At 35.7% G+C, this 17,230-nt stretch overlaps 1 protein-coding gene across 8 annotated transcripts in view; it reads right to left on the reverse strand.

Annotated features, from left to right (window-relative positions):
• LOC127443780 (nuclear factor 1 X-type-like) overlaps nucleotides 1-17,230 on the reverse strand; it is a 140,544-nt gene that overhangs the window by 111,782 nt on the left and 11,532 nt on the right. For 2 of the 8 annotated variants that reach the window (XM_051702670.1, XM_051702677.1), the window contains exon 1: nucleotides 14,654-15,480. The exons of 1 other annotated variant lie outside the window; for it this stretch is intronic. In XM_051702670.1, coding sequence (XP_051558630.1) covers nucleotides 14,654-14,908 — 255 coding nt within the window. In that variant the 5' untranslated portion in view covers nucleotides 14,909-15,480. Of the gene's footprint in view, nucleotides 1-14,653; nucleotides 15,481-17,230 lie in introns of those variants that run through there. 5 more of the 8 variants (XM_051702669.1, XM_051702672.1, XM_051702668.1 and 2 more) reach the window with 5 other exon arrangements.

A 17,230-nucleotide genomic window follows, 5' to 3' on the forward strand; every position in this document is an offset into this window, starting at 1 on the left:
ATGCTTTTAAGTTTAAAGCTGTATCGAGCCTTCCTACCCTAAACCTTGAATCTAAACCTTACTGATAATGTAATAAAAGCATATGTGCGACTAAAAACTGTAAGGAAAAAAGCAATTGTTAAAGCAAACAAGTCATTTTGTGAGGCTTCTTCAGGACTCGTACCCCAATCCTTTGCATCGCAAGTGCAACGCTCAATCAGTTGAGCTACAGTGCAATTTTATCATACATAAAGAAGATTGTAAATATAGTTGGCTATGTAATGCAAGGTTATAATGCATTGCCTTTCAAGTCATGTGCTATAGTAAAAGTGTTTTGATGTCATAAGATAGCATTGTGTGAGTAACAGGGCAAAAAGTAAGTATTTAGGAACTGATAATCTGCCGTTTTACTCGTGATTTGTATGGCAGAAAATAAGTCATTGTGTTAGAGCTTTTAGTATTCATTTCACCAGGATACTGCTGCGATACGTACAACGAGCCACGTAAAAATCATTTTGCCAAAATGTTTGTACAGTATAGTAACATGATGCTATGAGACCAGGTTGATTTTTTTCCAACCTCCCAACCCCAGACGGAATAAAATAGTAGTGTGTGTGTATGTGTGAGGGTGGGGGTGTCCGGGTGTGTGTGTGTTTGTGTTTAGAAGGGATAATGTCTTTCATTTGAGGTTAGGAGAGAGTGGGGTTGCGTATGTTCTTGCATTCCACAAACATGATGCTTAGATTAAGGGTGTGTGTGTGTGTGTGTGTGTGTGTGTGTGTGTGTGTGGATATTACACATCTGCGATGGTTTAATGTAATGTGTGTTGACTTTAAAAGCTAATCTGAGATTGACCACATCTGGGCATAATTATCTGTCATTCTGGGCAATTTCAATAATAACCATCATAAATAATGCTCTGTTCAGATTAGACATTGTAATCAATTAATCCCAAATAGACCTGAGCCAGATTACGCAGGATTACAGGATGCACCTAAATCAGATAGTCTCAGATAGTCTAACATGTGCTCACAGTGCCACGTTTCTCACACACTGCCCAGTCTGAAGCTGTTTTTGACTAGTTTGGACGAGTGTTGACATGATGACACCAATGAAATATTTGGTATTACCGCTGCCACTAAATGTTTAAATGTCACAGTATACTTTGTTTTTCCTGTGGGCCGTTACGTCTCACCTAGGTATACAGTACTTTTGCCTTAGATGTAAATAAAGTGAATATTCAAGAGAATAAAATAATATTTTGCTTTATTGGCATTCGTCATGTGTATTTTTATCAATTTAAAATCTGGTTTACCACATTGACAGCATACCTTCACAAACGGTGCTGTGCACATTCAAGTCATCGCTCTGGTGGAATGTTTGCAGAAAAGACTAATTGCTCTATTTTCCAGAGATCACCACTCTCATGACTATCGCACTTCGTCGTTCATAGCAAAGTTATGCAAAATTCTGCACGAGTTTGGGAAAATCTGTGCATCGAGTGTTATTCTGCATACTTCCTACAAAGTATGAACAAAGCAAGCACAAAAAGTTTATTCTCCATTTTCTCACATATACTCTTAAGAAAACCCATTAATCTCTCTGCATAATCTTTCCAGTTTACAGCACTGACATATTTAAAGCAGACTTCTACTCAAAATACAACAGCAGTGGCAGAGCTGCAGTCATCTCCCTGTCATAGATTCCAGCTAACTGTACACACACACACAGCCTGCAGGACAGAAATAATCGACCTTGAGTGTCTTCGAGCACATCAGTACAGCAGACCTCTTCAGCTACTGTGCTAATATAAACACTTGCTCTAGACTCTCCATTTATCACCCACACAGACAACACCAGTCTCATTAAACATACTCACACACAGCATCATCTGAAAGCCCTTTTACAACCTTTTTGTAGCTCTTAGACTTTTCTTTCTCATTTCATGGTTAGTTGCCATCCTAAAGGCTCACACTGTGACACAAGCAACAAACCAAATCCTGAGGAGCAGCCTCAGAGGGACAGAATAGACTAGACTAGGCTAGACTAGACTAGAATAGAGCACAATAGTGCAGAATACAATGAGCAGAAGAAAATGGAAGAAAATAAAACAAAAATGAATAGAACAGAGAAGAACAGAAAAACAGCATAACATAGAACAGAACAGAAACTGAAAAAAGAACAAATCAGAATAAAAAACAAACCAGAACAGAACGGAACAGAGCACAATAGTGCAAATACAATAAAACAGAACAGAAGAAAAAGGCACAGAATAGAATAGAATAGAATAGAACAAGACAGAAAAAACTAAATAAATCTGAACAAAAAAGAAAATAGAACAGAACAGAGAAGAATACAACAGAATAGGGAAAAACAGAAGAAAACAGAATAGAATAGAATAGAATAGAATAGAATAGAATAGAACAGAACAGAATAGAAAAGAACAAGACAGAAAGAACAAAATAAATCTGAAAAGAAAAGAAAATAGAACAAAACAGAGAAGAATACAACATAATAGGGAAAAACAGAAGAAAATAGAATAGAATAGAATAGAATAGAATAGAATAGAATAGAATAGAACAGAACAGAATAGAAAAGAACAAGACAGAAAGAACAAAATAAATCTGAAAAGAAAAGAAAATAGAACAAAACAGAGAAGAATACAACAGAATAGGGAAAAACAGAAGAAAACAGAATAGAATAGAATAGAATAGAATAGAACAGAACAGAATAGAAAAGAACAAGACAGAAAGAACAAAATAAATCTGAAAAGAAAAGAAAATAGAACAAAACAGAGAAGAATACAACAGAATAGGGAAGAACGGAAGAAAAGAGAATAGAATAGAATAGAACAGAACAGAATAGAATAGAATAGAACAGAACAGAATAGAATAGAATAGAACAAGACAGAAAGAAAAAATAAATCTGAAAAGAAAAGAAAATAGAACAAAACAGAGAAGAATACAACAGAATAGGGAAAAACAGAAGAAAACAGAATAGAACAGAATAGAATAGAACAGAATAGAAAAGAACAACACAGAAAGAACTAAATAAATCTGAACAGAAAAGAAAATAGAACAAAACAGAGAAGAATACAACAGAATAGGGAAGAACAGAAGAAAAGAGAATAGAATAGAATAGAATAGAATAGAATAGAACAAGACAGAAAAAACTAAATAAATCTGAACAAAAAAGAAAATAGAACAGAACAGAGAAGAATACAACAGAATAGGGAAGAACGGAAGAAAAGAGAATAGAATAGAATAGAACAGAACAGAATAGAATAGAACAAGACAGAAAGAACTAAATAAATCTGAACAGAAAATAAAATAGAACAAAACAGAGAAGAATACAACAGAATAGGGAAGAACGGAAGAAAAGAGAATAGAATAGAATAGAACAGAACAGAATAGAATAGAATAGAATAGAACAAGACAGAAAGAAAAAATAAATCTGAAAAGAAAAGAAAATAGAACAAAACAGAGAAGAATACAACAGAATAGGGAAAAACAGAAGAAAACAGAATAGAATAGAATAGAATAGAATAGAACAGAACAGAATAGAAAAGAACAAGACAGAAAGAACAAAATAAATCTGAAAAGAAAAGAAAATAGAACAAAACAGAGAAGAATACAACAGAATAGGGAAAAACAGAAGAAAACAGAATAGAACAGAATAGAATAGAATAGAACAAGACAGAAAGAACTAAATAAATCTGAACAGAAAAGAAAATAGAACAAAACAGAGAAGAATACAACAGAATAGGGAAGAACGGAAGAAAAGAGAATAGAATAGAATAGAACAGAACAGAATAGAATAGAATAGAATAGAACAAGACAGAAAGAAAAAATAAATCTGAAAAGAAAAGAAAATAGAACAAAACAGAGAAGAATACAACAGAATAGGGAAAAACAGAAGAAAACAGAATAGAATAGAATAGAATAGAATAGAACAGAACAGAATAGAAAAGAACAAGACAGAAAGAACAAAATAAATCTGAAAAGAAAAGAAAATAGAACAAAACAGAGAAGAATACAACAGAATAGGGAAGAACGGAAGAAAAGAGAATAGAATAGAATAGAACAGAACAGAATAGAATAGAATAGAACAAGACAGAAAGAAAAAATAAATCTGAAAAGAAAAGAAAATAGAACAAAACAGAGAAGAATACAACAGAATAGGGAAAAACAGAAGAAAACAGAATAGAACAGAATAGAATAGAATAGAACAAGACAGAAAGAACTAAATAAATCTGAACAGAAAAGAAAATAGAACAAAACAGAGAAGAATACAACAGAATAGGGAAGAACAGAAGAAAAGAGAATAGAATAGAATAGAATAGAATAGAACAAGACAGAAAGAAAAAATAAATCTGAAAAGAAAAGAAAATAGAACAAAACAGAGAACAATACAACAGAATAGGGAAAAACAGAAGAAAACAGAATAGAATAGAATAGAATAGAACAGAACAGAATAGAAAAGAACAAGACAGAAAGAACAAAATAAATCTGAAAAGAAAAGAAAATAGAACAAAACAGAGAAGAATACAACAGAATAGGGAAGAACAGAAGAAAACAGAATAGAATAGAATATAATAGAATAGAATAGAATAGAACAAGACAGAAAGAACAAAATAAATCTGAACAGAAAAGGAAATAGAACAAAATAGAGCAGAATACAACAGAACAGAGAACAGAATAAAGTAGAATAGTAAAAAAACAAAAAACACAACAGAACAGTCTACAAAAGAACACAACAAAACAAAACAGAACATCAACAGAACAGAACAGAGAAGAACAGAATAAAACAGCATAAAACAGAATAGAACAGATTAGATATTGTCTTTATAAGAGCCAAACAAGACATTTTAATAGCTTTGACTCCAGGCATGACATGTTCACTCACCCCGAGGTCTTGCCCCCTATAATGTTAAATTATGAAAAGTAAAGGAAAAGCTCGGCCTGGCAAAAAATACAGAAAACCATATGCTTGTGCTGGCCTCAAAATGACCATGACCTTTTGATGGAAGTTGGTTATTTCTGGCCAATACAAGACCCACAAGTTTAGGGAATTACAAAAGCACTGGGCCAAATTGTCAGTTATATATAAATAAGCAAATATAGAGGAGACAGGTTCAAGAGTGCGGTCACCTCTGTGAAAGACGCCATTGTTACACGTTTGCGCTAAATGAAGTGATTATGACAACATATTGAGTAACGTGTGTTTGGCATTGTGCACATAAGTAGCTCCACAACAGCATCTTTGCTTTGCAAAATGTTCACAATTGAAAAAGTAAAGTGCAGCATTTACTTCCATGTATTAAGTGCCAAATAAACCCATACAATAAAATAAAATGATGATGAATTAAAGTCTCTTGTTATGCTGGTTTAGTATTTGCTCTGAGATTTGTGGTTGTTTTCACAAGACATTACTGGCAAAAGGAGATATTTTGCATTTACTGAAATAACAAATTCAAATTTTATTTGACCACTTGGATTACAGAATTAGTTTAGTTTACAATATTAAGTTGACTGTCTGTACTCTTTTAATTCAAGTCTTGTCAACTTGTGTTCACCTAACTAATGTAATTAGTTAAAGCTGCATTACGTAAGATTTTTATGATAAAAATGAACAAAAGTCCATTCCATTCTCAAAAACCCTGCCGTTGCCTTAACCCAATTCACTACTGTAAGCCTACAATAATAATTTATATTTTGAGCTGTTGGGTGGAATTTGGTGTGAACTTTCAGGGATTCGTCATTCATCTTTGCTTGTTGATGTCATATCCGTAACTGGTACACCAGTTGCAGAAATGCACAAATCGTTTTATCACTGTCCATTGCCCTTTTAGCAGATAGTTTGTTTCAACTGTTTAAAACCATCTGCCTAATATTGTGTAGGTCCCCCTCGTGCCGCCAAAACTGCGCCAACCCACATTTCAGAATAGCATTCTGAGATGATATTCTTCTCACCACAATTGTACAGAGTGGTTATCCGAGTTACCGTAGACTTTGTCAGATCTAACCAGTCTGGTCATTCTCTGTTGACCTCTCTCATCAACAAGGCATTTCCATCCACAGAACTGCTGCTCACTAGATGTTTTTTGTTTTTGGCCCCATTCTGAGTAAATTCTAGAGACTGTTGTGTGTTAAAATCCCAGGAGATCAGCAGTTACAGAAATACTCAAACCAGCCCATCTGGCACCAACAATCATGCCACGGTCCAAATCACTGAGATCACATTTTTTCCCCATTTTGATGGTTGATGTGAACATTAACTGAAGCTCCTGACCCGTATATGCACGATTGGCTGATTAGATAATCGCATGGATGATTGTTGGTGCCAGACGGGCTGGTTTGAGTATTTCTGTAACTGCTGATCTCCTGGGATTTTCACACACAACAGTCTCTAGAATTTACTCAGAATGGTAGCCAAAAACAAAAAACATCTAGTGGCCAGACTGGTTAGATCTGACAAAGTCTATGGTAACTCAGATAACCACTCTGTACAATTGTGGTGAGAAGAATATCATCTCTGAATGCTATTCTGAGATGCGGGTTGGCACTGTTTTGGCGGCATGAGGGGGACCTACACAATATTAGACAGGTGGTTTTAATGTTGTAGCTGATCGGTGTATATACTCATCTCAAGTTATTTATAATCTACCAATTTCATAGCACAGTACTAAACATATTTTTTGTTTAGCACGTAACCATCTCTCTATTATAACTTTACTGCAAAGAATTATTTAGGAATTAAGGGAACTGTTTTTTATTGTAATTGTTATGTTGCATATTTCTGCATATTATTTTCATTTTATAAAGTATGTTTATAAAGTAAGTTTCAATCACAGATGTCGATCAAGAGCCCAAACGTTCATTGTGCATCTGTAACTCATGAGAAAATGAAGATTTTCTAACTAAACAGTAATTTGAGTTTGTAATAATTTGCCTTATTTTTACAGTGTTTAAATCTCTTTCCAGCAATTGCTTATATACACACACATGGTATCTCTACCCTCAAAACATGTTGATTTAAAAATTTAGATAGTGAAACAATGCAAGTTTATGTCCAGTTGCCTATATGTGACTCCATAGCTTTTGATTTGAGATTGCATAAAGGCATCAACAGCACAGTTGTTATAAATCTGCTCAGCATGTGGTTGATGAACCTTATCATTGCTGTAGCTGATGGTTCCTCTTTGCATATAACTTAACAATAACATGCATACTGACACTTTTGTTCATTTTTTAACCTAAGGTTTCATCGTAGCATTTCCTTAGCTGCAAGATACACAGCACATGTATTTTATTCTAAGACACTTTGGTAAGACAGCGTCTGCCAGGAACATAAATATAAATATACAGTAAATGCAAGTCTGCGTGGCCTTCCTTTCGCGGTAAACACACCAAACAGTTATACCAGCACTACTGCCAGCTGCAGCAGTTAACTTGTGAGGGTTATGCTGGGTTGCGAGGGAGGGGCACTATTGCACCTTTACAAAATGAATTATGGATTGTGGTGTCTGAGATCTGAGGCCTGAAGAAACTGGAGCTATTAAAGGAATATTCAATACAAGTTAAGCTCAACTGACAGCATTTGTGGCATAATGTTGATCGTCACAAAAAAATAAAAAATAAAAAACCTTTAGCAAAAATCGAGGTTACAGTGAGGCACTTACAATGGAACTGAATGGGGCCAATTTTTGGAGGGTTTAAAGGCAGAAATGTGAAGCATATAGATTTATAAAATCACTTACATTAATTACTCTGTTAAAAATCATGTACGTTGAGCTGTAAAGTTGTTTAAATTGTCAATTTTAAAATCATTTTAGCGTTTTAGGGTTTGTTGACTACATTGTCATGGCAAGGAAGTTGTAAAACTGGCTATAACTTTACACAGAAAAGGTTAGTAAGTGGCTTTATAACACTAAAATAATGTTAATACTCATATTGTTTACGTCCTGTGCCTATACTTTTAAATTATTGAGTATTTTAATGTTTAATGATTGGCCCCATTCACTTCCATTTTAAGTAGCTCATTGTAACCCAGATTTTTACTTTTCTTTTTAACAGAAAAGGAGGGACGAGTCAAAATTAATTTTTGTGGAAATCAACATTTTTCCACAAATGCTCTCGAGTGAGTTTAACTTACACTGAACCTGGAATATTCCTTTAACTACTGCACTGTCCCCTCATTGGCTCTGTTCAAGTGCCTAACAAACTGAAAATTCTTTATTTCTGCTGATTTGTTGTGATTGCTTCACCAGTAAATGAGATGATTTATTTGTTACTTTGTAATGAAGAACACGCTCAGGTGAACAGTAATCACAGGTTGAGGCGAAGGCAGCAGCCTTGGGGCACACCAATGTTTACAGTCAGCAGTATGGGGTTTTATCGAGTATGACGTTTTATGTAAGCGCTAGACTATATAGAAATGACCTATGATAGAGATCGAATGGTGCGCCCCAAGGCTGCTACCTCAACCCCAACTGGTTTTCTCCTACATTCGAAAAGTATTATAATCTATTATATTTCCTGTAAACTTTCTCCCAGTTTTGTATGAGTCTTTTCCCACCCCTCCACAGCACAGCCGCTCCTGTTTCACCATTTTCCCTCATCTTCTGGGCTGAGCAAGATAACTGGAGCAAAGAGCAGTCAATGCTCTTGTTTGGCACACTTTCTTTCTGTCTTCCTTATTGGGAGAGGAGACAGAGAGTCAATAAAGGTAGAGTGGGAAAGGAAACAGAATTTGTCATTATCATGAAATAGCCCTGTCACGTTTAGAAAAGCTGTGGAAGCTAGGCCTGCCAACAGCAACACATTCAGACAGCACTTTTTGCTGTTTCATGGAAGAATAAATGTCTGTTTGGTTCATTTCAATCACTCTAGCAGTGCACATTGCCCGTTTGAGCTCAGTTAATAAAAGCAAGTGACTGATAAAACACACTGTACAAATCAAATTAGTTAACCTTACTTAAAAAAGCATGTAAACCGATTGCAATTGGTTTCCTTACTTTTTTTAAGTCAACTTCTTACATTTTACAGTGCAAAGAGAGAATGATAAATTACAATTTTATTTTATAGCTTGTTTACTCATTAGTCAGCGAATAGTGAGTGTGGGACATCATGATATAGAAAATGCTTCATTTAACCCTTGTGTGTCAATACAAAAAAGTTATTCAGAGGTCCTTAGAGGACAAAAAATGTCCATGTCAAAAAACTGCCATAATAATATGATGTATTATTGTTGTATTCCACTTTCAATTAGTTATTTTTTAACCAACATCAGTCCTGATCATAACTACCAAATATTCCTTCATTTTCAGTATTTTAACCCTTTAAATGCCATAATACCACTGTTGTTTTTACACACAAATTTCTCAATACACACATACAAAACACACTCTGACATCCACACCAACGCACACACACAATTTTATCTGCATCATTTATTCAATTGGCCTGCAGTGCTCTATAATACAGCAAACAGAAAAATAGGGAAAAAGCTTGTATTTGCTCCATAGGCTAAACATGAGAAAATAGTGCCATCTGGTGGAAAATGTTAAAAATTTATAGTTTGAAGTCAGGGCACCGGAATGATAGCATAATATCATATAATTCATGATTTTATACTTTAATGGCACTGGGATCAAATATTGCAGTTTTAATGGGTTTCAATGGGGACATTTTTGTCCTGAAGGTCCTGAGTGTAACTATTTTGTGTATCATAGATGGATTATAGGAACTGAGGTTGAAATATCAAAATTCCCAAAAAAAATTCACAACTTTGGCTAAATGTATGCTGTTGGCATTAACACAGCCAAAATAATCGAAAAAACAAAAATGAAAAAGACAAAAATGTCCCTAAGGTCACACAAGGGTTAACCCAACATTCTGGCAATTTGAGATAAGTGTTAGAACATGTCATTGTTTGAAATATATATATATATATATATCACATGTTGTATTCAATAGGGACTCATCCAAAATGCAGATTTTGCTGTCCAACACACTGCAGCTTCTGGAGGCTTTTTTTAGTTTATGTAAGAAAAAAATTGTAGGAATATTCAAAACGCATTAAAACTTAATGCTAACCACTTGCTGAAATTGCTGAGACTCCCTAAACGACATTTTGCCCTTTTGCACATTTGGCGACCCATCCTTAACTTCCATTATGCTGGAAGCTTGAGATTCCCACCTGTTCAGTCTCGTCCAGAAACCCTTTTATCATCGTTAATAATTCATGAGTTATTGTTTACATTTGTTACCGCTCCGTATGTGTCCTCGTTTATTTTTAATAATTAACCATAATTAAATAAGAACGACAGCAAAGCAAATCTCCAGACAGAGCGAGAGGCTTTGGGGGATCATGATGAACATTCACGCTGGTGGATTTCATCAGGTGCGCAGATGCACGCCGATTATCCCGTTTCACATGGGGTGGGGTGGGGTCCTCCCTCTCTCCATCTTCTCTGAAGGCACATAAAACTTCCCATAACCCGACAAACCTCACCCAAGTTTTAACTCCACGTAAACATGGCCTGCCGCAAGACTTACCCAGCCTGCAATCTGAATCGCATCTGAAGCCACAAAAAAACAAAAGAGGGGTTCATTTTAACATATGCACGACGAAGCGATTGTAGGTTGTAAGAGTCGTTTATCGCTGCAAACAAAACAACAGTCGAACTAATGCCAGCTCGAGTTGAAAGGTTTAAGACGAGACGCAATAAATCAGTAAGATAAAGGTTGGTTTTAACCATAAAGCGGGTATAATCACTGTCATGGCCTGTATTGTTTACATATGAACTCCACAAAGAGTTTAAGGTGTTGGGCCAGTCGTTTTAACCCTTGTGTGACCTTCGGGACATTTTTGTCTTTTTCATTTTTGTCTTTTAAATCATTTTGGCTGTGTTAATGCCAACGGCATAAATTTTGCCAAAGATGTGTATTTTTAGGGGAATTTTGATATTTCAACCTCAGTTCCTATAATCCATCTATGATACACAAAATAGTTACACTCAGGACCTTCAGGACAAAAATGTCCCCATTAAGCCCCATTAAAACTGCAATATTTGATCCCAGTGCCATTAAAGCAAAAAATAATGAATTCTATGATATTATGCTATCATTCCGGTGCCCTGACTTCAAACTATAAATTTTTAACATTTTACACCAGATGGCGCATTTTTTCTCATGTTTAGCCTATGGAGCAAATACAAGCTTTTTCCCTATTTTTCTGTTTGCTGTATTATAGAGCACTGCAGGCCAATTGAATAAATGATGCAGCTAAAACTGTGTGCGTGTGTTGGTATGGATGTCAGAGTGTGTTTTTTATGTGTGCATTGAGAAGTGTGTGTGTGTGTGTGTGTGTGTGTGTGTGTAAAAAACAACAGTGGCATTATGTAAACAAACTGGCATTTAAAGGGTTAAAATCCTGAAAATGAATGAATATTTGGTAGTTATGATCAGGACTGATGGTCAGTGAAAGTGGAAAATAATATTAATATATAATACATTTATAGCAGTTTTCTGAGTGTTTTTTTTTTTTTTTTAATCTGACACTGCACAAAAAATAATAATACATCAAATACAAAAATTGCTGCTAATCATTGACATATCCCAGACTGTGATAATCCAACAAAAAAAATCCCCTTAGCATTTAGTATATGGAAAATAATTCATTTTTTCATAAAAAACAACAGTGGCATTATATAAACAAACTGGCATTTAAAGGGTTAAAATCCTGAAAATGAATGAATATTTGGTAGTTATGATCAGGACTGATGTTGGTTAAAAAATAACTCATTGAAAGTGGAAAATAATATGAATATATAATATTATTATGGCAGTTTTTTGACACGGACATTTTTGTCCTCTAAGGACCTCTGAGTAACTTCTGTTTATTGACGCACAGGTGTTGGGCCAGTCGTTTTAGTAAAAATGTTTAAAAAAAAAACAAAACAAATCAAATATCATAGATGTGCACAGGACTGTGGCAAAATTATTAGGATACAAATCAGCCCCTTGAAACAATATACTTTTCCATGCAACAAACGGATTTACTAGTCACTTTTAAAATAGTCTGATTGTGAAGAGAATCTGAGAAGACACAATGTAAATCGTGTAATAAGATGTTTTATCGTGTCCGGTTTTGCAATGTTTGAGCAACTGCCCGCTTTTTTTTTTTTTTTTTTTTTTTTTTTTTTTTACAATAATATAATCTCTCAGTTTGAATATATCTTGTTGTGAATTACAATTTACTCTTCACTCTTAAGTCCACATTTTATCTCTACCAAACGCCCTCTTTTGTATATTGCATCTGCAAAGCAAACATTGAAATATATTTAAACTGAACATGACGGGATGCGGAGGTTCTATTTAAAATTAAAATAAAAAAATAAAATAAACCTTTGCCAAAAATACATTCATTGTTTATGACACACCGTAAGAATAATAAAGAATCAAAATAGTTATATGCTTATATAACTACAAGAGTTAGTCCCTCAATGGTGAATTAAAAAGCAGGACGCACTGATAGGCCGCTGGGGGCCTCGGGCAGCAGATGCGATGCTTTAAATTCTAATTAACAAGAAACAATTATTCCCTGCAAAAAAAAATAAGATCTGTCAACTATGTAAAATGGTATAAAAGTAGATATATTTAGCTTAGATGCACCAGAAGACGTCTTAGATTCACCGACAGTTAAGTGACCCAGTCGGATGGGTGGGTGAAAAAGTGAAAGGTCAGTTTGCAGCCAAGACAAGAAATCCTCTAAAATGAAGAAATAGAACAAAGACATAAAATCATAAGAGACGAGATAAAATACCAATTCATGAATAAATAAATAAAAACACATATATATATATATATATATATATATATATATATATATATATATATATATATATATATATAGGCCTATATGACATTTGCTACTGAAAATTTAATTGGCCTACGTCTCACCCCAGGAATGTTTTTTTTTTTTTTTTTTTTTTTTAACGTTCAAATGTCTTCCACTGTAAAACCGGGCCAAACTGTGGGAGGAAGTCTCTCTGAAATGGAGAGGTACCAGCCGCAGCAGCTCGATTCTTCAAAACGTACGTGAGATTGCTTCAGGCAGAATGAAACAAAGGCGCACATGGCAGCATATAAGCTACATGTACAATTTTCTTTTGTATTATATATATATACATACACACATACTGTATCTTTGATTAACAAAAATGCTTCTTTAAAAGCAATATTGCTAGCCGACTACCTTTTACACACACACACACACACACACACACACACACACACACACACACACACACACACACACACACACAAAAGGCTTCAAGAGTAGGCCATATGGGACATAGGCTACTTTTAATTAAAAAAGGAACAGAGACATTTGTGGCCATATATAGGTTTACCACATTTAACATTGTTTATTTATATTTTGCGAGTACCTTATTTTATTACTATAGCCAACAATTAAAGTGAGTTACACTTGTAGGGTACATAGCTAAAAATTATCATTATTATTATTATTATTATTATTATTATTATTATTATTATTATTTTGTCCTAGCCTATGTTTAATGCAATATTTTGAAATCGCAAGTCTGAATTTCTTCCAGATATTGAGTAAAACTATCGTATATAGACAGCTTTGGTTTTAGAGAACAATACTTCTGAATGGCTTCTGACCTTTAATAAAGTCAACGGCCAAGTTGGCATGAAATTCCCATTGCATGTTGCTCGGACTGAACTTCGGCCTATATGCTGCTTCTAAAAACGTTTCAAGTAAATCAATTCAATTTAAAGAATGGAAATAACCTTTAACAGACAGTGTGCGTATCCTCGTTTTAGGACTGAGATACTATTAAAGCTTCAAGTCTATGAAAACCCCTTTGAATGAAAATATGAATCAATATGGTGAACTACAAAACTCCTAACAGATTTGTAAAATGCATAGCCTACACATATAATAGCCTAAATGTATTGTATACGGCGAAAACACATTTGATTTACAGTCTTCACGCAAGAAGTAAAATGCAGGTTTTAAGAATTTAACTGAATAAGATTTCCAAGCCAACATTTAGCATTTTCTACCTCTAATAATATTAAATATCTACATGCATATGTTGATCCTTGAAAGACACGTCTTTTCTGCAAAACAGATTTTAGAAGCATTGCTCGCCCAGGGCAGGTTGATCAATATAACTTGGTGTCTGTGAATTGATTCATTCAGACGCAAGTTCATGCACGGGCGCAGAAAACACGCCGTCGGGTCATCTTCTCCTAAAACATAACATCTTGGGGAAACAATTGAAAGAATTATTACTAGTATCCTTTTAAAGTTTGACACTGCAACACTGTCACGCAAATGCAAAGTTTGAACTGTTTACTATGCCAGACGCGCTCCCTCTTCGGTCCACCCCATGGACTTTGATATAAAATAGATTTGGGAGAAGCGCCATTTTCTCTTCAAACCCATGTGCAATGAAACGCGCTATTATGCAACGATAACGCGCGCGAGCAGGGAGCTGGAAATAAATGCACGAGCGAAAATAACTTTTTACAAAACGCAATGCAAAACGTGCAGAAGGAGAAAACATAGCAACCGTTCTAAAACGCAGCTTCCGGAGACACAAGCACGACAGAGCAATTCAATAAAGACTTTTTACCTGTGTCAAGCAGTACGGGGAGTACATCGTTATCTCAGAAGTCGGAAAACATTCGCGTTTTGAGGTTGAGTGGAAGTTCGCCGCGCTGATGCATTGCAATTGCTCGCCGTCCCCCTCGCGCCCACTCCACGCTGCTCGCGCCGCTAACCCCGCCTCGAAGGCAGAAAGTGAAAGCTCAAACTTTAGGAAGAAAAAAACTTTTTTCCTTCTTGCTTTTTCCCCCTTCTTTAGTCTCGCAAAAAGACAGCCTGTCATTTATTTGGTGATGGGAAGGGTAAAGATACATACACTGATTTGTATATAAAAATTGCATTATTTAATTCATTTTTCTTTCTTTCTTTTTTTTAAAGGAGGTCCAGCTCGTTTGGAAACAGTCAGAAAGCAATCATAATGACATAACTGTGCAACCCAGTTTGCAAAGCATGCAACGCTTTCGTATAATGTACGGTACTTGTTACAGTTAGCCGATTTAGACCAATGCATAGGCCGATTTTAATCTTAAAAAGGGCAAGAATATAAAAGGTACCTCTGAAAATTAATTGAATGCTATTTTTCGAAACATTAGAGTCCACATAATACATTTCAAGTTTTGTTTTTTCTAAGATATTGATTTAATTTCAATTTTACAGATGGTAGAAGTCATGAAAAGAACATGGAAAAGAACATTTGCCTCAGGTCAGCTGCCATGATACAAAAACGTTTTTAGGGCTAAGAATACCAGTATCAGCTGTTTTTGGTTTTAATTTTTTTCTAGTGAATTTTGAATAAAAATAGTATAAAATACATTTTCATTTTCTGCAGTTTTGTACAGGCTTATGTCTCTTTTTTGTAGGTCTCTCAGTTGCTGTCATTAAATTGTAGCAATCTGTAATTTAATCATGAACAAGGTAATAGAAGGTGAGTCACCTCTCTCCCTCTCTCTTTTACTATGACTCATCTATAGGCCACAGTATTGCATGGTGGTCTCCTAAATCCACATCTGTTTTGTGGCAAACCACAGAGCCCAGGCTGCCTTGCGGCATGCTCAACTATGCTTATCTTGCACCTTCTCCAGCCGTGAAACTCTGCTGTGCCTCTGCTGTCAACTTTAAGAGGCAGATTAGCCTGCTCTTTTATTAGGACTGGTTTCTTATAGACAGAACGCCCGGACCACAAAGGAGTGTTACCAGTTACGGTACAGTTTAATCCAGAACTGGCTTAATCCAGCTTGAGGTTTAATCAGTATCTTTAAATAATCAGTGGATTTGGTCAGTCAAACATCGCTGCAGCAATTATAACTGTACAGTTTAAGAAAACAGATTTGTCCATATGTTGATAAAGAATAGACTGGTGGTGCCCTAATGGGTAAGAATCAACCAAAATGGGTAGAAACAAGGAGTTGAGTTTTCAAGATCCTAATTTATTACTATCGCGGGGGTGTTCCTGTAGCTCAACTGATAGAGCATAGCACTACCAATGCCAAGGTCATAGGTTTGATTTCCAGGGAAAAAATTGTTTTGTATAAAAGTGCCCAAAATGCATCAATGCAGAACAGGCCCTTTTGCACAGTATGTTGCTTGGGATGAAATGCATCTGCACAATAGCCAATAAAACAACTTGCGTAGTTCCCTTTCAAGTCAGTCACTTTGACGCTGTGTCGTACCTGATGCTATGGGAACTCCTCCCACTAGTGACAATCTCTGAAGCCCTTTAAAATCAATCTATTGGCAGATGGCGACTGACACTCCGTCCCTTATGTGCATGTCATCACTGTCATATAATCCGGAGCACAGCATTATTTCATCAAAATTTTTCTCTTTAGAGTTGCGATAACATCTTTCATGCTCTGGACGCCTGAATCTTTGTAATTAAATCTGCATACCTTATCTCCCAGCTTGTACTCCATCAAACAGCGTATCATTCTTGCATTTGAAATGCTACTGATATTGTGATTTTTGTTATGTGTTTTATTGAGTGTGAAGCACATAAAAGAGCCATTTGCTTAACAACATCTTTTTCAAGATATCGTTTCACAAATGTTTTCCACCTTGTGAGCATTATATTCCTCTGTCTGACAGGCACGGGCGCTGCATTATATGCCTGGGCCAAGCCCATGTGGAAGCAGCACTCGGTAAGACTGATTGGGTTCATTGTGAATGCATGAAACTCTAGATGCTTCACTCGTGGCTCGCCTTCTTTTTGAAAGATGATGCCAGTCCACCTCCCTTCCTCCAGACTCCCTCTGTGGATCCCGAGAGACTGCATGAGTGAGGCGTGCGAGGCCGGAATTAGTGAGCATGGAGAGTTTGAGAAGGACTGGCAGTTGTGATGAAGATGGAGACTCTATAATATATCACTCGCACCTTTTGAAGGTGAGGTCTGGTCTTACTCATCCAAGTTTGTTGGCATTTCCCCCAGTGAGGAGGAAGTCCACACTAAAATCTCTTACCCTGAGCTGACACAGGTTTTCTCTCAGGCTGTCGAGAATCTCCAGCATGAGTGACCCACTTCAAGTGGGCTCGAGCATTCTCGGCTCGACAAACTGTTCCTACCGAGTTGGTGGAACTCCGAGTCATGCCGCTCAGTGCCATTTTTCCC

The sequence above is a fragment of the Myxocyprinus asiaticus genome, chromosome 7 (assembly GCF_019703515.2).
Source record: "Myxocyprinus asiaticus isolate MX2 ecotype Aquarium Trade chromosome 7, UBuf_Myxa_2, whole genome shotgun sequence".
NCBI lineage: Eukaryota > Metazoa > Chordata > Actinopteri > Cypriniformes > Catostomidae > Myxocyprinus > Myxocyprinus asiaticus.